The 23,656-nt window shown below is 43.1% G+C and overlaps 1 protein-coding gene across 3 annotated transcripts in view; it reads left to right on the forward strand.

Moving 5' to 3' along the window:
- Positions 1-1,595: 1,595 nt before the first annotated feature.
- The window catches only part of LOC132886553 (zinc finger protein ZFAT-like), a 67,728-nt gene continuing 45,667 nt past the window's right edge, over positions 1,596-23,656 (forward strand). For 2 of the 3 annotated variants that reach the window (XM_060921332.1, XM_060921333.1), the window contains exons 1-4: positions 1,596-3,674; positions 22,256-22,411; positions 22,566-22,832; positions 22,943-23,122. In XM_060921332.1, coding sequence (XP_060777315.1) covers positions 3,656-3,674; positions 22,256-22,411; positions 22,566-22,832; positions 22,943-23,122 — 622 coding nt within the window. In that variant the 5' untranslated portion in view covers positions 1,596-3,655. The remainder of the gene's footprint in view (positions 3,675-22,255; positions 22,412-22,565; positions 22,833-22,942; positions 23,123-23,656) is intronic. The other variant, XM_060921331.1, reaches the window with a different exon arrangement.

Consider the following 23,656-nt stretch of genomic DNA (forward strand, 5'->3'; position numbering starts at 1 on the left):
GGAATGCGGTTTGGAACGCAGCCCCAGGTGTCCTTAACCTTAGCGCCTTTCGTCCTGTCGTGAACGCGCACGAATGCACGTACGAGGCGGGATCCTGTTACCATGGCAATTACGTCAACATTGGTGTCGCGCGCGGTCGGGTAACTAAAGGTCAAACTAAAGACAAGCGACAGAGACGGAAGGAAGGAGGCGGAATGGCGGAGACTCGAAATTTGTGGCAGCAAGAGCAGGAGGAGATAAATAATAATTTTTAAAAAAAAGAGTAATAAAGTGTAGTGTAAAGCCGCGCTGCTGTTGAGAGCTGAAGAGTGAAGAGAAGTGACGGCGGATATAATGAGGTAGACTATACTGGAGTGAAAGGACACAGTCTGTGGGAGTTAGCTAGCCGTTAGCTAGCCGCTCTCTCTCTCTCTCTCTCTCTCTCTCTCTCTCTCTGTGATCTTCCACTCGGCTCATTAGCGGAATGACTTTGACTCGCCGTGTCTAGCAAGTGTGCTCCAACACTTTAATGCACAATAACGGCTCGGTTTTTTTCCGCCTGTAATTCTCTCTAAACTAAGTTTACAGCGGTTTTTGAGGAGCAGTCTGGTCGCACAGTCACAGTTAGCTTGTGAGCTTCCTCTTCGAACAACTTTATAACTGGGACAAAAAACAACTTGGCCTGGGTTTCAGGTTCAGGAGCTTTTTACAGGAGATGGCTGTTTTCTCGTTCTTGTCTGGGTTTGGGTACGAGCTTTAAAGGTGTTTTCTTACTTCCGGACTGTTATTGACTAGAATAGACATGTCTACTTGAAACCATTCTCTTTATAACACTGAAGTTTGGCTTTAAAACAAACACACACACATCTTGACATGTAGGGCTTTGGCAAGAATGTGTAGTTGCCAGAGGACACTTTTTTTTTTTTCCAGAGAAGTGATTTAGCTAAGCGTGCAAGTGAAGTGTGACCTGAATACTTGACTAATCACATTAAAAACTACTGTTTAAACAGACAACTTGTGTAGGCTTTGTTTTTTTTAAATCATGTGAATGTTCAGATCATGTTCCCTGCTGAAAAGGAGAATGAGGATAACTTTGTGTTTTTACCCTGCTTTGCTCTATAGAGGGCAGCCCACACCGCACTTTCCAACATTTTATTACTTCTCCTTTTTGTTTTTGTTTGTTTGTTTGTTTGCTGTGTTGGAACTGAGCCGGTTGTTTGTGATTGTAAACATCCCCGACTGGAAGCTGTGTGAAGCATTGAGCTTTCAGTTGGATGTTTGCTACCACTGACCACCACCACCATCATCATCACCACCCATACTTTGAGATGTCTCCATTTAGACGCAGAACAATCCAGTCCAATTACAGTAAGAAGCTGTTTTTTTTAAACAGATATGAAGTGCAAGGTATAGAAAGAACAGTGTGTGTCAAAGTGAAACAGGTTCCCGTGCAGTGCTGGAACACTTGTGATACAAACATGATAAAATACTTTTTTTTTTTTCTTTCTGTTGTGAGTTCAGTGCCAGTCCAGCTGCAGTCCATGTAAACATCCTACACTCAGCTTTAGTGTGGATGAAATGCTGAGAGGAGGGTGTTTGCTTTGACTGGCTGGAGATGCAGATTGACGACAAAATAGATACAAATGCATAGAATTTCACAAACCTTATAATCGGACACTCTGAGGACACTTTGTATGACTGATAACCCGAATAAACTTTGTTCTTTATTCCTGTTGTTTGCTGGGTTTGTTGTGAAGACAGTACAGAGACGTCAGCGCGATCAGATCGACACCACATGTTTTAAATAAGGTGTGGGTTCAGGAACAAAACAGAAGACAGTACAAAACTTTTGCCAGGTTGTGTTGTGTTCATAGTCTATTCTTGTAAGAATTGAACATGATGTGAAGGTCGCAAATTGCTTAATTAAAACATTCACGTCATGACTTCAGTTAACAGGATCTAGCAGTTTGTACAGAATTCATGACTTATTATTATTATTATAATACTGCTATAACTACTACTACTAATACTGGGGTGTGGTTGGTATTCCAGTTCATCATAAAGGTGTTTGGAGAAGACTCTGGAATTGGTCAGGTGTCCATGTACTTTTGGCCATAAAGCATGTACAAAAACTGATCACGTTTGCAATATCTTAATGTTCTTTTTAACACAGTGAGTGAGTGTAAAGATGTTCCAGTCTTTTGAACATTACTGTGGAGCAGCTTAATCATCATCATTGTCTTTCGGCTGCTCCCGTTAGGGGTCACCATGGTGGAGCTGTTCAGCATGTTTTGATTTGGCATAGGTTTTTACGCTGGATGCCCTTCCTGATGCAACCCTCCCCTAACTATCTGGGCTTGGGACTGGCACGAAGCATGCACTGGCTTGTGCAACCCCAGTGGCTGGGTATTTTACCTAATCTGCATGTCTTTGAACTGTGGGAGGAAACTGGAGAACCCGGAGGAACCCCACACACACACAGGAAGAACATGCAAAGAAAGGACCCAGTCAGCCGTGAGGTTCAAACCTGGAACCTTCTTGCTGTGAGGCAACAGTGCTGCTGTGGCACAGCTTAATGTTTGAATGAAAATCCCAGTACCACCATGCTGCCAAGACACTCAATTTTATCCTTTATCGTTTTGGATAAAACCGTCAGCTAAATAACACCATGTATGTAAGTGCTGTTGTGGAAAAAAGTTGCACACGAGCAGCTGATTTAAAGTGTGAATTATGGCTAAGGACAGTATGCTGGGGCAATCTGAAGTACATATACAGATGTTTTCACAAAATATATTGTTGTGATCTGCAACAACAGCTTTGATTTCAGATATGCTGTCCTATTTACAGCTTGAAAAATGGATTCTGTTGGGTATAATTTGTTTACTTCATGAACTCATCTGTTTTCTATGCACTTGTATGTCTTTGAAACTATTCACACCTTCTGTGCATGTTACCAATGCGTTAACATATTTTCATTGGGTGGGGTGTGGACTTTTTAAAGGGATTATCCTTTTATTGTTGATGTTCCTTTCTGGTGATCTTTGTTTAATCTTCTTTGTTAATCCAATCCTTTAAAATCACATGGATGCCTACGTAAAAACATACCAGAAAAGTGACACAGGTTAGTATGAGCTTGATGTGTAATGGTACTGTGATTTAAAGAAATCTGAAATGGATACACCATTAATGAATGTATTGTTAGACAATAACTACTGACGTCACAAACTTATCATTATTACTACTCACAAAGATAGGCAACATTTCTGCATAGTGTTCTGGTAAACTAATTAAAGAAGGCTAAATTAATTAGAGAAGGCTCAAAACGATAAACAAACACATTAAAAATAAATTCCAGCACTTTTCCTGACCACAATGTAGAATTAGAAGTAGACAGATAAAGCGAGATTGGTGGTGTGTCCCAGTAAGAGAGTTGTACACTATTTCCATGGTTTAACCTCCAGGCCGCCTGGTGGCGCTGTGACTAACCCGCGTTACATTCTTTTTGAACAGTTCCAAAAGGGAGACTCAATCCGCCATATGTGATGTCGCAGATTCGCCATAAATGCCTGCTAAAGTAATTTTAATACAATAAATTCTACTTAAAATGTTGTTTAGAGCTATAAACACAAATAAGGATCATTTGTTGTTTTTTGGACTATTGGTTTAATTCCGAAGCATGGACCCAGCGCGAGCAGGTAGGTAAAAAGCGCCTTGGTTTATAGTAATGAAAAGAAACAGCCAATGCCGATGATTTGATGAACAGCGAGCAGGTAAAACTAGCCAGTAACTTCACATCCGAAAGTTTAGCAGTTAATTAGGCACACTGAGGGGCGGCAGCGTTTCACTTTTGTCTTGCATTACAGCACTTATTTCTAAATTTTAACTCTTCATACGCTCTTGGTGGTCACTGGCATTTCCAGTTGCTTTAATTATCGCAGTTTAGTTCACACCCGAGTCTAAATGTTCGTCTCGAAACTAATAATAAGTGTTCAAACTCCTTACCATGAGCTGGTACTAACCCTCAGCTCGAATAGCCCTAAACGCCTCAGACTGTTCAACCCTGCAGGCACACAAACACTGTAATGCTAAATAAGTCTTCTGCATTTTCACCGAGTATAAAACTGAAAAATATATTACCAGAAAATGTTTTTAATTCTTAAGAAATGGAAAACTTACTCATTCTAAAAAAAAACCCCTCAGAACTATAAGATAATTATTCTTTTTAAAATGGTCCCTGAATTCCCTCATTTGCAGTGAGCAACACATTAAAAACTAAAATGTTTAATTCCTCTCATACAGAAACTATAACCATCCATCATACCCTCACTAACCTCCTTTTTCTAAGCATACAGTAAAAGTTATTCATATCTACTTATTAGTTGAGCGATTTTGTTTGGTGTTTTCTAAACTGTAAATGTAATCATTACACAGCCTGCTAAGACTCCAGAAACTCTTACAGTATAATGTTGATGTTTAACCCTTTCCCAAGGAGAGTTCATTAGATGAGTGGAGAAATAACTTGAATTTCCATTTGCCCTGACGAAATTCAGAATAACCTGGATATCTGAGAACATTCGTCAAAACAAACCCAAACACAGCTACTCAAATACCTGATGCAAAAAAAAAAAAAAAATCAGTATATGCCCTAAACAAGGACTGCAAATATGTAGCTTTTTCCTGATGATCACTTAAAATTGTTTTTCAAAGAGGGACTGGTATAAGAAACATGGTCAGAATACCACAAATAGATCTCAGACTAAACTGATGATTCCACATTACTCCAAAGAAGCAGCAGGTCAAACCACAAACCTGTCCAGACAAACCAGAAGCTCATCTATCTATCTATCTATCTATCTATCTATCTATCTATCTATCTATCTATCTATCTATCTATCTATCTATCTATCTACATTTGGCATGTCACTAAAGTGACTTCCATCAGAGTTTCTAGGGTTTCCCATTGCCTTCTACTGGATTATTATAGAGATTTTCTCCTTTCAACCATTCACACCTATGGACAATTTAGAGTAGCCAGCTAACCTAACCGCAGGTTAACTGTGGGGGAAATCCATGCAGACATGGGGAGAACGTGCAAACTCCGCACAGAAAGGCCCCTGCCAGCCATGAGGTTTGAACTCAGAACTTTCTTGCTGTGAGGTGACAGTGCTAACCACTGCATGACCATGACCATGCTGCCCTACAGTACAATATGCAGAGAGTGTTTTCTCTAGCAGGGGTCATTCCATATCAAATGAACCAAAAAACATTTAACTTTCATGCTCAAAAATTAAAATTTTCTTTAAACTTTTTTGGGTGAAGGGGACATGTATCCTGAGCCCAACTGCCAAGTTTTAAAGCTGAAATGTTACTATTAGCAGAGAGAAACTACTGGTTTGGGTTCAGGGGGTCAATTTTAAGAAATCAAACATATTTCTGGAGCCATTTGGAGGACCCTGTATGCTCAATTATAGACTATTCAGGTGAACTATTTTTCCCTCTAGCCCTATAGTACATACACTTCTGAAATATATAGTTTGAACTTTCTTTATTGTCACCACCTTCCAACTATTTAGGTCGGAAATAAAAAATATATATATATCACATGACACAAATTCGTGAGCGTTTTTTACTAGTTTTAAGGAGCTGTTTTCTAGAAAACTAAGCAAGTCTCAGACATGCTACTTGGTGACCAAAGTCTCAGTAAACTTTTCAGGCCAGGGCTATGTTAATATAGCTCTAGGATAGTATATGGCTGGTATTCAGGTGCCCAAAGTTGGCCCCAGCTAGAAAATTAACAAATTTGCCATATTTCATGGGGGGGTCCAGCTCGAAGGTCTATAACTTAGCAATTTAGAAAGTTGAGTATCTTTAGAGTAGGGTTTAATGCCTCACATTATGTGAAAACTGGCAATGGAAAATGTTTCCTTTTTGTTTTATTGGATGGTTTGTCATGGTATGGTTATTGGATTTTTACATGATATTAAAAGCATTGAAATTACTGGCCAAATAGTGAAAATCAGCTAATTATCTGATGATACAACAGTGTTTGTAAGAGAGAAATTATCAGTAAACTCATATGTGTAATGCAGTGATACTTGTACCTATGTAAAAATAAAAAAATTTAAATAAAAAAAAAATCAGTGAAATGCCTGGAAATATTGTGGTACTAGAACAACATAGATGCATTACATAGACATTTCAGAGGGAATTATAAGCAGCTTATAAGATTTAATGATATATAAAATGAGTAATAATGCTATTAGAAGAAGAAGAATGTACAAGACAAAAAGTATGTGATTATTGTACACATTTTAGCTGCTGTAACGGCCAAATCCGTCACATTATATAGTTATTGACAAGCTTTTTTAAAGCCTAGCATCATATATTTATGGTCCAAGATGACATTTTTCAGAAATTATATTGTTCCCCAAGTAAAATTACAAGCAGAGAATAATATATTGGGTAATGCAGGTATCTTGTGGGCTCTTTTACAATACCACAAACATGCCTGAACATGCAACTTAGTGTATTTCACACTGTACATATATACGTAGAAGCAATGCTTCATAAAACCATAGGGAACATTTTTCCATTTCCAGTTTTCACATATGTTAGGCCTTAGCCCCTACTCTAAATGTACCCAACTTTCCAAATTGTTAAGTTGTGGACCTTCTAAGCTGGACCCCCCCCCCCCCCCCCCCCCCCCCCCCATGAAATAAGGCAAATTTGTTCATTTTCCAGCTGGGGCCAAATTTGGGCACCTGAATATCAGCCAGATGCTATCCTAGAGCTATATTAACATAACCCTGGCCTGAAAAGTTTACTGAGACTTTGGTCACCAAGTGGCATGTCTGAGACTTGCTTAGTTTTCTAGAAAACATCTCTTTAAAACTAGTAAAAAACACTCGCAAATTCGCGTCATTGTGATTTTTTTTTTTAATTTCATTTTAGAACTTTTATAGAAAGAAAGAAGTCAAAATGAAGAAAGCTTATTGGACATTTTTCAAAGGTATGGGTGCCCAAGGGCCCAGGAAAAAAAATTGGGCTGTCTGCAATACCCAGAAGTGGGTATAAAAACCCCTCAAAAAGCCTCCAGAATGAAGAAAAATTAATAAAAATTGACACCTCCACCCCCTTGGGTTAAGTGGCTATATTTCAGTAACAGAAGCAAAACTGGGCAAAATATTTTGCCAGTGCTCTCCAAAGACATTAAGGGTGCAGTCCTGATTTTTTTAAGCAAAATTGATGATGTAAGGCATGAGACTCTGGTTGAATTGATGTGGGATGACCCGCAGGTATTTACTGTAAACACAAATGCACATCTGCACTCCACCTGTAAAGATGTGAATGCAGTGGCAGTTCTGCTGTACTGAATCCTGGAAGTGAGAGTGTGTTTGAGACATGCTGTGAGCACTGTTATCTGCGAGGTGAACTTGTAACACTGCTCTGTAAGACATGTTACATCACAGGGGCATTAGAATTGCCATCATACTTCCTACATTTGGGTGTACATACAATTACTCACAGCCACCACAAGGTCAGAACATTTATTCTTAGATGTTCATTTAGACCAAGGCCACAACAGATGAACTACTTGTAATTCCAAATGGTTGATTATAACACCATCAGCCAACAAGTGTGACGAGCTGGAGGCACTGGTGAGAAACCGACGACTCTACCGGAAGTGTAGTCTGATGTGCTTCACGGAAACGTGGCTGAATGATAACATTCAAGTCAAGTCAACTTTATTGTCAAATATGCGATACATGCTCAACATACAGCACAGATGAAATTTCAGTCCTCTCTGACCCACGGTGCAAACAGGCAATGCAATAAATAAAAATAGAATAATTGAAAAAAAACACTCTAGATAAGAACTAGACATAGACTAAACACTCAAACAAACAATCTAAACAATATAAACACTCTAGATAAGAACTAGACATAGACTAAACACACACACGTAAATTGGTGCAAATAAACAGTCAAGGGCACTTGAGGTATAGCAGGTAAACATGAAATAAGCAGTATAAACAAACTAATGGCTGTTAAGGTGAGGTAGTGCGGAATAGTGCAAATGAGCGAGGTAAAGTGAAATGTGCAGTCCCTGAGTTCAGTGTGTTAATGAACGTTGAGAGTATGTATGTATGTGTGTGTGTGTGTGTGTTGGGGGGGGAACTGTGAGGGTGACATGTCAGATGCTGAAGGAGGGGCAGGGGGGTGTGCGAGCAGAATCTGTGGCAGGGGGCAGAGGGGGGAGGAGTGGCAGAACAGGGAGGGAGTTGAGCCTCCTGACCACCTGGTGAAAGAAACTGTTCTTGAGCCTGCTGGTTTTGGCCCGGAGACTCCGCAGTCTCCTCCCTGACGGCAGCAGACTGAAGAGGCTGTGAGATGGGTGGGTGGGGTCACCTGCAATCCTGATGGCTTTGTGGGTGAGGCGGGAGTTATAAATATCCATTAAAGAAGGGAGAGAGACACCAATGATCCTCTCAGCTGCTCTCACGATGCGCTGCAGAGTCTTGCAGCAGGACACAGTGCAGGCGCCGTACCACACGGTGATACAGCTGGTCAGGATGTTCTCGATGGTGCCTCTGTAGAATATGTGCATGATGGGGGCCGGGACTCTTGCTCTCCTCAGTTTGCAGAGGAAGTACAGACGCTGTTGGGCTTTTTTGGCCAGTGATGCAGTGTTGTTGCTCCAGGACAGGTCTTCAGAGATGTGCACACCCAGAAACTTGGTGCTGCTCACCCTCTCCACTGCAGCACCGTCAATAGATAGTGGAGCATGCTGGGTGTGCGCTCTCCTGAAGTCCACAACAATCTCCTTCGTCTTCTCCACGTTCAGGCGGAGATTGTTGTCCTTGCACCACATGGCCAAGCGGCTCACCTCACTCCTGTAGATTGTCTCATCGCCATTGTTGATGAGACCCACCACAGTCGTGTCATCCGCAAACTTAATGAAGAGATTGGAGCTGGATGTTGGTGTGCAGTCGTGGGTCAGCAGAGTGAAGAGGAGGGGGCTTAGCACACATCCTTGGGGGGCCCCTGTGTTCAATGTGATGGTGCTGGAGGAGTTGCTGCCAACCCGTACAGACTGTGGTCTCCCTGTCAGGAAGTCCAGCAGCCAGTTGCACAGGGAGGTGTTGAGTCCCAGCTGGTCCAGTTTATGAATGAGTTGCTGAGCTAAAGTCTATGAGCAGCATTCTGACATACGAGTCTTTTGTCTCCAGGTGGGTGAGAGCTGAGTGGAGGGCAGTGGAGATGGCATCATCGGTCGAACGGTTGGACTGATATGCAAACTGGAAAGGGTCCAGGGCGGGGGGGAGGGCAGACTTGATATGTCGCATGACTAGCTGCTCGAAGCACTTCATGAGAATGGGAGTGAGTGTGACAGGGCGGTAGTCATTGAAGCAGGAGGGAGACGGCTTCTTCGGGACCGGGATGATGGTGGTGGCTTTGAGGCATGTGGGGACAACAGCCTGGCTCAACAAGATGTTGAAGATGTCTGTAAAGACATCTGTGAGCTCCTCAGCACAGTCTCTCAGGACACGACCAGGGCACGACCATGTTATCAGGACCCGGGGCTTTTCATGCATTTGTCATCCTGAGAGCTCTCCTCACGCTGTCTGGGGACAGCATCAACACCTGGTCACTGGGAGGTGGTGGGGTCTTCTGTGCTGTGGTGCTGTTGTCTGCCTCAAAGCGAGCGAAGAAGTCGTTCAACTTGATTCAGCAGAGATGTGGAGTTGTCACAGGTCTGCGGCGAGGGCTTGTAGTCTGTGATGGTCTGAATCCCCTGCCACAGGTTCCTGGTGTCTCTGCTGTCGTTGAAATAGTCAGCAATGTACCTGGAATACTGTCTCTTGGCCACCCTGATGCCTCGTGACAGGTTGGCCCTAGCTGTCCTCAGGCCCACCTCGTCCCCAGCTCTGAAGGCGGCATTCCGAGCCCACAGGAGCCTGTGGACTCCCCCTGTCAGCCATGGCTTCTGATTAGCCCGAATGGAGATGGTTCTGGTGACTGTAATGTCATCCATGCACTTCCTCATGTAGGCAGTGACAGTCTCCATGTACTCCTGTAGATCTGTGATGATGTTGTAGGTGGCCACTTGTCTGAACATGCTCCAGTCAGTGGTGGAAAAACAGTCCTGGAGTGCCTCTGAGGACCCCTCTGGCCACACACATATCTGCTTTGTAGCTGCTTTGGTGACTTTAACCAGCGGCCTGTATGCTGGCATTAGCATAACAGAGTGATCTGAGGCCCCAAGGTGGGGGAGGAGTAGGGCTTTGTAGGCATCTTTATGCATGGTGTAAACATTGTCCAGAGTATTGTTTCCACGTGTGGGAAAGTTATGTCCATAGAGTTTTGGAAACACGCTCTTGGGGTTTGCATGGTTGAAATCCCCAGCCAGGATGAGAAAAGCATCTGGGTGGGCTGTCTGCTGCTCACTGATGTGCTGATAGAGTTCATTCAGTGCTTCACTCCTGTTGTTATTGGAGCCGGGAGGGATGTATAATGCTACCAGCAATATGGCTGTAAATTCCCTCGGCAGGTAGAATGGCCGGCACTTAATAATTATAAACTCCACCAGTAGTGAGCAGTGTTTGCAGACCACAACAGCATCGCGGCACCAGGCATCACTGATGTAAACACAGAGTCTTCCTCTGCGAGTCTTCCCACCCCCCACCCCCCGACTAGCGCTCTGTCTGACCGGTAGCATGTTAGCCGGGCTAGCTGAATGGCACAGTCCAGGATGCTGTCGTTAAGCCATGTTTCCACAAACACGAGGACACAACACTCACTCAGACTTAAAAGATGAGCGGAGTAGGTGGACATAATCCAGCTTGTTGTCCAGCAAGCGTACGTTGGCCAGAGTGATGGTAGGGATAGCCGGCTGGTGAGGGCTAGCCGCTAGCCTAGCCTGGATACCGCCACGCTTGCCCCTCTTCTGCTTCCGCATGTTCCACCTGTGGTGCTTCCACTGTGGGCTGGATGCAGGAGTGGGGGTCAGTGATTGAGCAGGCCTCCGGGGGAAACCGGAGCATACCTGACTCCTGTGTGGACTTAGCCGGCTTCATTACTGTGTAAGCTAACAGAGACCGGAAAATGAGCGGCAAGAGCAAAAGTGGGGGTCTGATTCTGCTTGTAAACAATAGATGGCGTCACTCTGGACATGTTATGGTGAAGGATGTGATTTGCTGTCAGGACACTGAACTGTTGGTAGTCAGTCTTAGACCGTATTTTGTACCGAGGGAATTTTCATACATCGCCATTGTTGTTTACATTCCACCATGGGTGGTAGTGGCAGTAGCATGTGACATCATCTGTGAAACTGTCACAAGTGTTCAGACCCAGTATCCTAATGCTTTCATTGCAATAACAGGGGATTTTAATAACACCACTCTCACCCCACCCCCACCCCCCATCTGACTGGGTTTGTACAGTATGTGGACTGTCCCACGAGGGAAAATAAGACATTGGATCTGTTTTATGCTAATGTGAAGGATGCTTACAGTGCCCCTGCTTTACCACCACTTGGCACATCAGATCACAATCTGGTCTTTCTTCAGCCCACATGCAAACCCTGTGTAACGAGGCTGCCTGTTACCACCCGCTCATTCAGGAAATGGTCCCCGGAGACCAGCGAGTCTCTCAGGGACTGTTTCGAGTGTACGGACTGGAGTGTGCTGCTGGAGCCACAGGATAATAACATAGATGTGGACATTGACAGCAGGGTGGACATCATAATGGACTACATTAACTTCTGTCGGGATACTGTGGTTCCAGTAAGGACTGTTCGCTGCTTCCCAATAATAAACCTTGGATCACCAGTAACCTCAAGGAGTTTGTTAACCAGAAAAAGCAAGCATTCAGGGAGGGGGATAAGGAGAAGCTCAGTTGTGTGTAGCAGGAACTGAAAAGGAGCTTGAAGCAGGCAAAGGTGGATTATAAAAGGAAAGTGGAGAGTAAGCTGCAGCAGAATAACACCAGAGAGGTGTGGTGTGGAGAGGAATGAGGAATATTACTGGCTACTCAAAGAAGAACAGCCAGGTCTTGAATGGTGATGAGAGTAAGGCCAATGAATTCAACCTATTTTATAACAGATTTGATGGAATGGCCAATGCCCAGCCTGCTTTATCATCTGTCCTCCCTCCCACCACTTCAGCTGCTGCTCCTACTTCACTGACTCCTGTATACAACGGCTCTCCCACCATCACTTCAGATGCTGCTCCTGTTCCACTGTCCACTCTACTGTCTCCTGCATGCAACAGCTCCCCTACCAATGCAGCTATAACACCTACCACATCTGGTTACCTGCCCCCATCCTTCACAGTTGATGAGGTGAGAGCAGAGCTTAGGAGACTGCATCCAGGGAAAGCAGCAGGCCCAGATGGTGTGTGTGTCCAAGACTCCTGAAGGACTGTGCAGCCCAGCTAGCTGAGCCCCTCCGGTGGCTCTTCAACATGAATCTACTACTAGGCAAGGTTCTGGTGCAGTGGAAAACATCCTGTCTCGTACCAGTGCCCAGAGTAGGGCGACTGGTTGAAATAAACGATTACCACCCGGTGGCCTTAACATTCCATGTTATGAAGACCCTGGAGTGTCTTGTTCTCCACCTCATGAGGCCAGAGGTCGCGCATGCACTGGACCCCCTCCAGTTTGCCTACCAGGAGCATGTTGGAGTGGAGGATGCAGTCCTTTATATGCTGCACAGGACCCACACATACCTGGAGGAGCCAAGATGCTATGTGAGAACCTTATTTTTAAATTTCTCAAGTGCTTTTAATACAATCCAGCCCCTCGTATTGAGAGACAAGTTGGAGGGTATGGGTGTGGGTCCCTCCCTGATGTCCTGGGTAACAGACTACCTGACAGAATGACCTCAGTTTGTCAGGTTGGGGAACTGTGTCTCTGGCATGGTGAGGGTGCAGCACAGGGACCCCACAAGGGACCGTCTTAGCACCATTCCTGTTCACACTCTACATGGCAGACTTTAAATACAGCTTAAAATCCTGCTATGTGCAAAAATACTCTGATGATACAGCTATTGTGGCATGTATCAGGAGTGGACAGGAACAGGAATACAGGGACCTTGTGGAGGACTTCAGGAACTGGTGCAGTAGGAGTTGTCTCCACCTTAATACCTCTAAAACCAAGGAGATGGTGGTGGATTTCAGAAGATGTAGGCCACCCCATCTGCCAGTCTCCATACAAGGACAGGAAATTGAGGTGGTGCACTCTTGTTACCTGGGGGTCCTATTGGATGACAAGCTGGACTGGTCCCTGAACACTGATGCTCTCTACAAGAAGGGGCAGTGCTGGCTGTTCTTTCTGCGGAGGCTGAGGTCCTTTGTGTGTGATGAGATGCTGCACATATTTTATTATACTGAGGTAGCCGATGTCCTTTTATGCTGCTGTGTGTTGGGGGTGCAGCTTGATGGACAAAACCACCAAGTGGCTGGATAAGCTGGTGAAAAAAGCCAGCTCGGTGCTTAGCAGGAGGCTGGACTCACTTAGAACTGTGGTGGAGAGGGATATATTGAACAAACTGAAAGCTATAATGGACAACAGCGGACACTCTCTCCATAGCCTCCTTGTTGAGCAGAGGAGCAGCAGTGGCAGGTTGCTCCTCTCACTGCACTGCAGATCTGAGTGGTTCAGGAGGTCCTTTGTCCCCACTGCAGTAAGGCTTTTTAATGCCCTCTGACCCCCCCCCCTTCATCTTGCACTTTATCTATTTATTTATCATGTTTTTATTTGTTATCCCTATGTTTGTGATTGTTCTATTTATTTTAGTTTTTATTATGGTTATGATTGGTGAATATGATTTTTTTTTAATGAGCTGCTGGATATTTGAATTTCCCTTTGTGGATAAATAAACTATCATCCATCCATCCATCCATCCATCCATCCATCTATCCAACATGGCCTCCAGCAGTATGTGAGAACATTTCCTCATCAATGCAGATTTTCCCACATCAAGGCAAGCTAGATTAGATTAGATTAGATTAAACTTTATTGATCCCTTTGAGAGGGTTCCCTCAGGGAAATTAAGATTCCAGCAGCATCATTACAGATAAACAGAGAAAAGAAATAAAGAAAAACTTCTAGATAAATTAAAATTATTAAGCTAGGATGTGAAATAGAAAACATTCTTGAGAAATCGTGTTCTAGCTTGTTTGGATAATAAGAAATGCAATTACCATCTGCTTGTGAGAAGAAAGACATAATACAAGAGCATGTTAAAGTTATAAAAAACAGAGTGAAGACATAGACACTTCTGCCAGGTTGGTATGAAATGCAGTCAGTTCTCCCTCAGACACCTTCAAGCAGGTTTTTCTCAAATGGATGAGTATGACTCTGATGATGAACTGGACACACTGCAGAACAAGAAGTCTGTGAAGATTCTCAGTCATCCAGGTCATAGTAAACTGTTGGTGCTAAAGAAGGCAACTGGACTTGCTTGAAATTCTTGAAGATGTTTCACCTCTCATCTGAAAGGCTTCTTCAGTTCTGTCTGACTAGTGAGGAGTTCCAGGTATTTATCCTCTAGTGGATCAAAAGCAATGCTAAGGAGTCATTGAGGTCACCTGGATTGTTGAGTCATCCTGTAGGTGTAGATCACTGGGGGCCGTGTGTGAACGGTGTTAGCAGCCTAGAGAGTTGTTTGGGTGATCTGTGGGTCGTTGGCTCTCTACCATTATGTGCCATTGAAATCAGCTGAGTTTTGGTGTGGATGTGTATTCAGTTTTTTGGGAAGTGTGCCAAGGACTGCATTGTAGGTGGCTGATAAGTGGTGTTTCGGACCACCTCCTTTGTTTAGTGATGGTCATTCCAGGTTGATGAAGATGGCTTCTTTTACTCCTTTTTCAAACCACCGGTCTTCTCTGGCTAAAATGCGTACATTGCAGTCCTGAAATGAGTGTCCTTTATTATTGAGATGAAGATAGACTGCAGAGTCCTAGCCTGAGAAACTGGCTCTCCTGCGTTGAGCCATGCACCTGTGAAGCAGTTGTTTCGTTTCCCCAATGTACATGTCCGACACCTTCAAGCAGGTTTTTCTAAAATAGATGAGTATGACCCTGATGATGAACTGGACACACTGCAGAACAAGAAGTCTGTGAAGGTTCTCAGTCATCCAGGTCATAGTAAACCGTTGGTGCTAAAGAAGGCAACTGGACTTGCTTGAAGATGTTTCACCTCTCATCTGAAAGGCTTCTTCAGTTCTGTCTGACTAGTGGGGAGTTCCAGGTATTTATCCTCTAGTAGATCAAAAGTAATGCTAAGGAGTCATTGAGGTCACCTGGGTCGTCGAGTCATCCTGTAGGTGTAGGTCACTGGGGTCTTAGGCACACTTGGCACAGGGTGTAGGTCCTTGGCACACTTCCCAGAACACTGAATACACATCCACACCAAAACTCAGCTGACTTCCACACCAAAACTCAGCTGATTGCATTGAATTGTGTACACTGCGTTGTCCTGTTTGTGTCTAGGTATTCTGTCCATAGGGTGGACCAATTTCTGCCTCAGAGTGTTGCTGGATCTGAAGTGTACAGGAATGTTGTGTTTGTAGAAGATCCTCCTGAGTTTCTCAGATAGTCCAGAAATGTAGGGAATGATAATGTTCTTGTATTTGTTGCTGTTTTCTTCCCTTTCTCTTATGTTTCTTTTTTGGTTTTGATGAAAGCCCAGACTCTCACCACTCATTGGAACACAAATTGGGGATCATTAGGACCTTACATCACAGGGCTCAGAACATTCCTACAATGGTAGAGAGAAAAGAGAAGGTGCAAAAACACATCAAGGAAGCACTTGAGAAGTGTGGGTATCCCAACTGGGCTTTCATCAAGACCAGAAAAAGAAACATAACGGACAGGGAAGAAAACAGCAACAAATGCAAGAACGTAGTCCAGAAATGTAGTAGGGAATGACAATCTGAGAAACTCAGGAAGATCTTCTACAAACACAACATTCCTGTACATTTCAGACCCAGCAACACTCTGAGGCAGAAATTGGTCCATCCTAAGGACAGAATACCCAGACACAAACAGGACAACATCTCATCTCATTATCTCTAGCTGCTTTATCCTGTTCTACAGGGTCGCAGGGAAGCTGGAGCCTATCCCAGCTGACTACGGGCGAAAGGCGGGGTACACCCTGGACAAGTCGCCAGGTCATCACAGGGTTGACACATAGACACAGACAACCGTTCACACTCACATTCACACCTACGGTCAATTTAGAGTCACCAGTTAACCTAACCTGCATGTCTTTGGACTGTGGGGGAAACCGGAGCACCCGGAGGAAACCCACGCGGACACGGGGAGAACATGCAAACTCCACACAGAAAGGCCCTCGCCGGCCGCTGGGCTCGAACCCAGGACCTTCTTGCTGTGAGGCAACAGCGCTAACCACTACACCACCGTGCCGCCCACAGGACAACATGATGTACACAATTCAATGCGGTGAGGAATGCACAGACCTATACATTGGGGAACCTAAACAACCAGGTGCATGGCTTAACACAGGAGAGCAAGTTCCTCAGGCCAGGACTCTGCAGCCTATCTTCATCTCAATAATAAAGGGCACTCGTTTCAGGATTGCAATGTACGCATTTTAGCCAGAGAAGACTGGTGGTTTGAAAGAGGAGTAAAAGAAGCCATCTTTGTCAACCTGGAACGACCATCACTGAACAGAGGAGGTGTTCTGAGACACCACTTATCAGCCACCTACAATGTAGTCCTTGGCACACTTCCCAGAAAATTGAATATGGATTAGGCAGGATCAGACCTGTCTGATCCATCCTAATGCCCTATGTCTGGCTGGAGTCTCATCACCTTGCTCCTGTGAAGGACGGAGCATATGGACAGTCAAAAGTCGCACTTGGAAAATGGCTCTGGACTCTTACAGTAATGCTTTTATGGCTGAGGACTACAGTTGACTTGCTAATAGGTGTCATTAACAGTTTTGCACTCAAGTTTCCATCAATGAACAGTTTATAACTTCAACAAAACAGACTTCATGTTAAAACAAAAATGAATTTCCTGGTTTCACAGTTGTACTTTGTGACTATATACAGTGCCTTGAAAAAGTATTCATACCCCTTGAACTTTTTCACATTTTTCCACCTTACAACCACGAACTTAAAAGTTTTTATTGAGATTTTATGTGATAGACCAACACAGAGTAGCACATAATTGTGAAGTGAAACAAAAATGATAAATGGTCTTCAAAATTTTAAACAAATAAAAAATCTGAAAAATGTGGTGTGCATTAGTATTCAGCCCCCTGTACTCTGATACCTCTAAATACAATCCAGTGCAATCAATTGCCTTCAGAAGTCATCTAATTAGTTAATAGAGTCCTACTGTGTGCAATTTACTCTCAGCATAAATACACTTGTTCTGTGAAGGCCTCAGTGGTTTGTTAGAGAACACTGAAGAACAAACAGCATCATGAAGACTAAAGAACTCACCAGACAGATCAGGGATAAAGTTCTGGAGAAGTTTAAAGCAGGGTTAGGTTATTAAAAAATATCCCAAGCTCTGAACATCTCAAGAAGCACTGTTCAATCCATCATTCAAAAATAGAAAAAGTATGGCACAACTGCAAACCTACCAAGACATGTCCATCCACCTAAACTGACAGAGCGAGCAAAGAGAGCACTGGTCAGAGAAGCAGCCAAGAGGCCCATGATCACTCTGGAGAAGCTGCAGAAATCCACAGCTCAGGTGGGAGAATCTGTGCACAGGACAACTATAAGTCGTACACTCCACAAATCTGGCCTTTTTAGAAGAGTGGCAAGAAGAAAGCCATTGTTGAAAGACAGGCATAAGAAGTCCCGTTTGCAGTTTGCCAGAAGCCATGTAGGGGACACAGCAAACATGTGGAAGAAGGTGCTTTGGTCAGATGAGATCAAAGTTGAACTTTTTGGCCTAAATGCAAAGCGCTATGTGTGGCGGAAAACTAACACTGCTCATCACCCTGCACACACCATCCCCACTGTGAAACATGGTGGTGGCAGCATCATGCTATGGGGATGCTTTTCTTCAGCAGGGACAGGGAAGCTGGTCAGAGTTGATGGGAAGAGGGATGGAGCTAAATACAGGGCAATCCTGGAAGAAAACCTGTTGGAGGCTGCAGAAGACTTGAGACTGGGAAGCAGATTCACCTTCCAGCAAGACAATGACCCTAAACATACAGCCAGAGCTACAATGGAATGGTTTAGATAAAAGAAAATTCATGTGTTAGAATGGCCCAGTCAAAGTCCAGACCTAAATCCCATTGAGCATCTGTGGCAAGACTTGAAAATTGCTGTTCACAGATGCTCTCTATCCAATCTGGCTGAGTTTGAGCTGTTTTGCAAAGAAGAATGGGCAAAAATTTCAGTGTCTAGATGTGCAAAGCTAGTAGAGACATACCACAAAAGACTTGCAACTGTAATTGCAGCAAAAGGTGGCTCTACAAAGTATTGACGCAAGGGGGCTGAATACTAATGCACATCACATTTTTTCAGATTTTTATTTGTTTAAAATTTTGAAGACCATTTATCATTTTCGTTTCACTTCACAATTATGTGCTACTCTGTGTTGATCTATCACATAAAATCTCAATAAAAAACTTTTAAGTTTGTGGTTGTAAGGTGGAAAAATGTGAAAAAGTTCAAGGGGTATGAATACTTTTTCAAGGCACTGTAGAACATTGTTATAGAAGCAAATTATTTATAATCACGTTGTCTGTTATCACCCAAATGAGGATGGGTTTCCTTTTAAGTGGTTCCTTTCGAGGTTTCTTACTCATGTCATCTGAGGGAGTTTTCCTCGCCACCGTCACCACAGACTTGCTCAGTGGGTATAGATTAGGGATAAAATTAGTTCATGTTAAAAGTCTTTAAATTTTTGTAAAGTTGTTTTGTGACAATGTCTATTGTTAAAAGTGCTATACAAATAAACTTGACTTGAATACACATCCACACCAAAACTCAGCTGACTTCAATCAGTACGTTTACATGCGCATCCAAATCGAGCTGCTGTCGGTAATTGAGCAAAGGGTCCCAGCAGGGGTGCCAGAGAAATCCAATCCTACATGCATAGTGTGAAATCGAGCTATTGAGTGAGGTGCATTGTGCACCCGAGTCACAGGTGGCGCTACACGCCCCATCGTGTTGGTACACTTCCGGTTGTCGTCATGAAGAAGAGCTATTCAAGAATATAAACAAAGGGACTACAGGCGGAAATTAGCATGTACTGCTATAACCTGGTACAGACATCTGTCCTTGCCACAAGGATAATGTTTAATTTGTACACTGTCCCTTTTAAAAATAAAATAAACTCTAAACTCTAAGAAGAGTGTTTGTTTGTAGTTTGTATGTACGAACAGAAGTGTTCCTAATAAAGTGGGCAGCTAAGGTGAAGTGTCATGCCGACCGAGGCTGTTGTGTTTCCCGCTTGTGGTCTCGTCACTCGTCACTTCCGGAAGGGGCAGTGCTGAAGTAAGTAGATCGAATACGTAGCTCGATAGGGTTTACATGCACTAAGAAACTCGGCAGAAATCGCATAATCTAGGTCGTGTAGCTCGATTGCGAGAAATCAAGTTCGGTTCAATTTCAGCCTAGCTAAGGTGTTTACATGCCATTTAGAACTTCGATTTCAGACGAGCAACGGCAGAAATTCGATTTTCTCTATGTGCATGTAAACGCACTGTATGACTCCCACATGATGAGCCAACAACCCAACAGATCACTCTAATGACTCTCTAGGCTGTTAATACTGTTCACACCCGGCCCCCAGTGACCTACACCTACAGGATGACTCGACGACTCTCCTTAGGGTTGCTTTTGATTCACTAGAGGATAAATACCTGGATCTCCCCACTAGTCAGACAGAACTGAAGAAGCCTTTCAGATGTGAGGTGAAATGTCTTCAAGAATTTCAAGCAAGTCCAGTTGCCTTCTTTAGCACCAACGGTGTAGAACAACAAACATTGTAACACCTGCCTGATACATCTACACTCACTGGCCACTTTAAAAGAAATATCTCTCAAATAAACAAATTGAGCTAAAAGTCTGTCTTTATGTCTGTCCTTTATAAAAAAAAAAGCTACATGTTGAATTTGTTCTGAACAATATAAAAGCTAAAGTGATGAAAATAGACAGGACTATTTTTTTCTCAGGGAGGCCACCATAACTCCATCGTGTGTGAGGTCATTTTCTGCGAGCACAACGGAGGTGTACAAGTGAATGCTATACTAGACTATAGGATAATATTATGGTCTAGCTTGACTTCTTGGTCAGTTTGTTTGAATTTTTCCACAAAAATTATGGCAATGCAGTATTAGAAAAGGAATCAAAATAAAATAGTGGCTAGTTTATTGCCTGTTTATTAAAAAAACTTACATATATAATTGGGTTTATTTATTTATTTATTTATTTTTACCTGCTTATCTTCCATCCAGGGGCGGCACGGTGGTGTAGTGGTTAGCGCTGTCGCCTCACAGCAAGAAGGTCCGGGTTCGAGCCCCGTGGCCGGCGAGGGCCTTTCTGTGCGGAGTTTGCATGTTCTCCCCGTGTCCGCGTGGGTTTCCTCCGGGTGCTCCGGTTTCCCCCACAGTCCAAAAACATGCAGGTTAGGTTAACTGGTGACTCTAAATTGACCGTAGGTGTGAATGTGAGTGTGAATGGTTGTCTGTGTCTATGTGTCAGCCCTGTGATGACCTGGCGACTTGTCCAGGGTGTACCCCGCCTTTCGCCCGTAGTCAGCTGGGATAGGCTCCAGTTTGCCTGCGACCCTGTAGAAGGATAAAGCGGCTACAGATAATGAGATGAATGAGATCTTCCATCCATTTGATGGATATCGGTATGCTGTTGTGATGTTGGTGTTTTGTGGTGAAACAAAGTTGGGATCGCGTTTGGCTTCAGTTGTCATTTCTGCCTTGTGTCTCACTTCTTCCCAGTGATTTTTTCATACAAGTCCTTCACAAAACAATCTTCTGTAAAATGCTCACTGCACAATTTGCTGCTTTTTCCAGGAGTCAAGATTTCTCGTTTTACTTTACTACTTCTTCGAGAAGATATTGATAAAGACACTACTCCTTCACAAATCACTAGAATTATACTACTTAAAATGTAATACACAGACAAAATAATGCTTGAAAAACATGGAGAGTGATAATAGAATTGGCTGCATGCAATGGCAGATCCAGGATGGAATGAGGGAAGACATGCAGAATCCTACATCACACAGCGCCACCCTTGTTTTCATCTAATACATCCCTGTATCTGGCTAATCCAGTATGGCCGCACCCAGGGAAATGGCCCAATGGACTGGTGTTACAACTTTAACGGTTTTTAAGCTAAAGTCCACTTAATTTTTTTTCCGTCGAGAGCATCTTATTTTAATGTATAATGATGACATTTCATAACCCCGTAATTTCAAAATGTCCTGGTTAATTGCTTTAATAGGTACTTGTTCTTGATTCTAAGATTCCTGTTCTTGGCTGCAGGAGTGGAACCCAATGTGGTCTTCTGTTGTTGCATGCTGAGATACTTTTCTGCTCACCACGGTTAAAAAGAGTGATTTTATATTGCCCATATATGAGTTACTATAGCCTTCTTGGCAGCTCGAACCAATCTGGCCATTTTCCTCTGACCTCTCTTATCAACAAGGTGTTTGTTTCCACCCATAGAACTGTCACTCACTCAACTCAATGTTTTTTGTTTTTCGCACTATTCTTTGTAAACTCTAGAGACTACTGTGTGTGAAAACCCCAGGAGATCAGCAGTTTCTGAAATACTCAAACCAGTCCATCTGGCTCAAACCGACACCCATGCCACAGTGAAAGTCACACTTTGAGATCACAATTTTTCCCATTCTGATGTTTGAACATTGTGAACATTAACTGAAGCTCCTGATTTGTATCTGCATGATTTGATGCACTGTGCTGCTGTCAAGGGATTGGTTGATTAGATAACTGCATAAAACAGCAGGTGAATGGGTGTACCTAATAAAGTGGCCGGTGAGTGTGTGTATATAGGGATCAGTGGTGTCTAGTATGTATAGTAAGATGGATGTGAAAGAAAATATATCAAATAAAGAGAATTTCAGCTGTATTTTTGCGGCCACAAACGGGTTGTGAAAATTGGAAAATGAAGAGTGTGAAATGAAGTCTCCACACTCATCTCTCATCACCCTCACCATTCTCTTAGACTTTGTTTAAGCATTGTGTGGCACCAGGGTTTTTTTGTGCTGATTTCACTCTGAAGCTATTGTATTTACAGAGGGATCTTCAGTCTTCATGTGTAAAATATGCCACCTGTTCTCTCCCAATAAATCACTGCTCCTGTCTCATGTACTTGAGAAACACACTGATGAAGGTGGAGATACAGAGGACATTATTATCCCACTCAAACCTTTACAATCTCCAAATCTACCAGGTATGTCTTCTAAAGCATCAGTGTCTGCAAGAACCACATAATGAAGAAAAGTTTCAGATCAGTTCCATACAAGATTGATTGATTTTTTTTTCAACTTTTATTTAACATTCAGTATTATTATACAGTATACTATACTATTTGTATATTGTTATAGAGGGCATCAAACGAAAAAGAGGCAGACCAAAGGGATCCACTAAGAAAGCTCAAGCAGATGTCCAGATGCCTAATAAATTGTCCAGTCAACCAAAGAAAGAGATATCCAATGTGCTGTCAGAGCCTCCAGATAAACCACAACATTCTGAAGATGCCACTGGTTTGGAGTGCAAGAAATGCCAACGCAAATTCCGCAACAAACGGCAAATTTCCAAACACATCTGTTTTGCAGAACTCGCAGATGTTCCTGATGAGGATGACTTCCACAGTAAGAGTCTTTATAGTCTTGTTCTCATCAGCAAATGTATGTATTCCCATCATCATTCTGAGTACAACCATCTTTTAAGTATATAATATTGTCAACCCTTTGCTATCCAGGTGAGAATTTTGATCCTATTGAGACAGTAGATGAAGAAGATGAAGCTGTAGAATGCTCACCAAAGAAGGCAATAACAGTGAAGGCAGACAAGGTCTCTAGCATAAAGGACCCTGAGTCTACAGGCTGCACCAAAAACCCCATCGTCAGTGTGGTTCTTGCAGCACATGAAGCCATTCCTGGTGAGATATTATTATACATACGGGCCACTTTTTCCATGGAATAAAAACATGTATTCTATTCCTTTCTAGTGGGTTTGTGCAATATTGTTTGAATATTGCACATTGTCAAAACAAAACGACGTCACACATCGGCGCTCATGCGAAGATCCAGTGACAAAACTTTTATACTGCGCATGCGCAGAATCATTTCTTTGTTGGCCAGGAAAGCAAGAAGATGAGGCTAATCCAGTGCGAGGCTCATAGGCTTGCACTAAATAAATAAACTGAAAACTGAAACTAAAAACGCACTGCACACCCAAAAGGCTACCAAAACTTCATTATATATTCTTCACGCATATTTACAAGAGAAAAACATGCCAATGGACATTGAAAAACTGGAAAAGAGACACATCGGAGATGTACTAAAACTTCCATGCTAGCGAGTGACTGACAGTTTGCAAACAAACATGGACGCGAGGTTTGCTTCATTAAAAGAGGAAGATTTTGAGAGAATTTTGGCTGCCAGGTAGCTCTGTTGTGTGTAGTTGTCAGTTG

Source organism: Neoarius graeffei, chromosome 5 (assembly GCF_027579695.1).
Source record: "Neoarius graeffei isolate fNeoGra1 chromosome 5, fNeoGra1.pri, whole genome shotgun sequence".
In the NCBI taxonomy this organism is placed as follows: domain Eukaryota; kingdom Metazoa; phylum Chordata; class Actinopteri; order Siluriformes; family Ariidae; genus Neoarius; species Neoarius graeffei.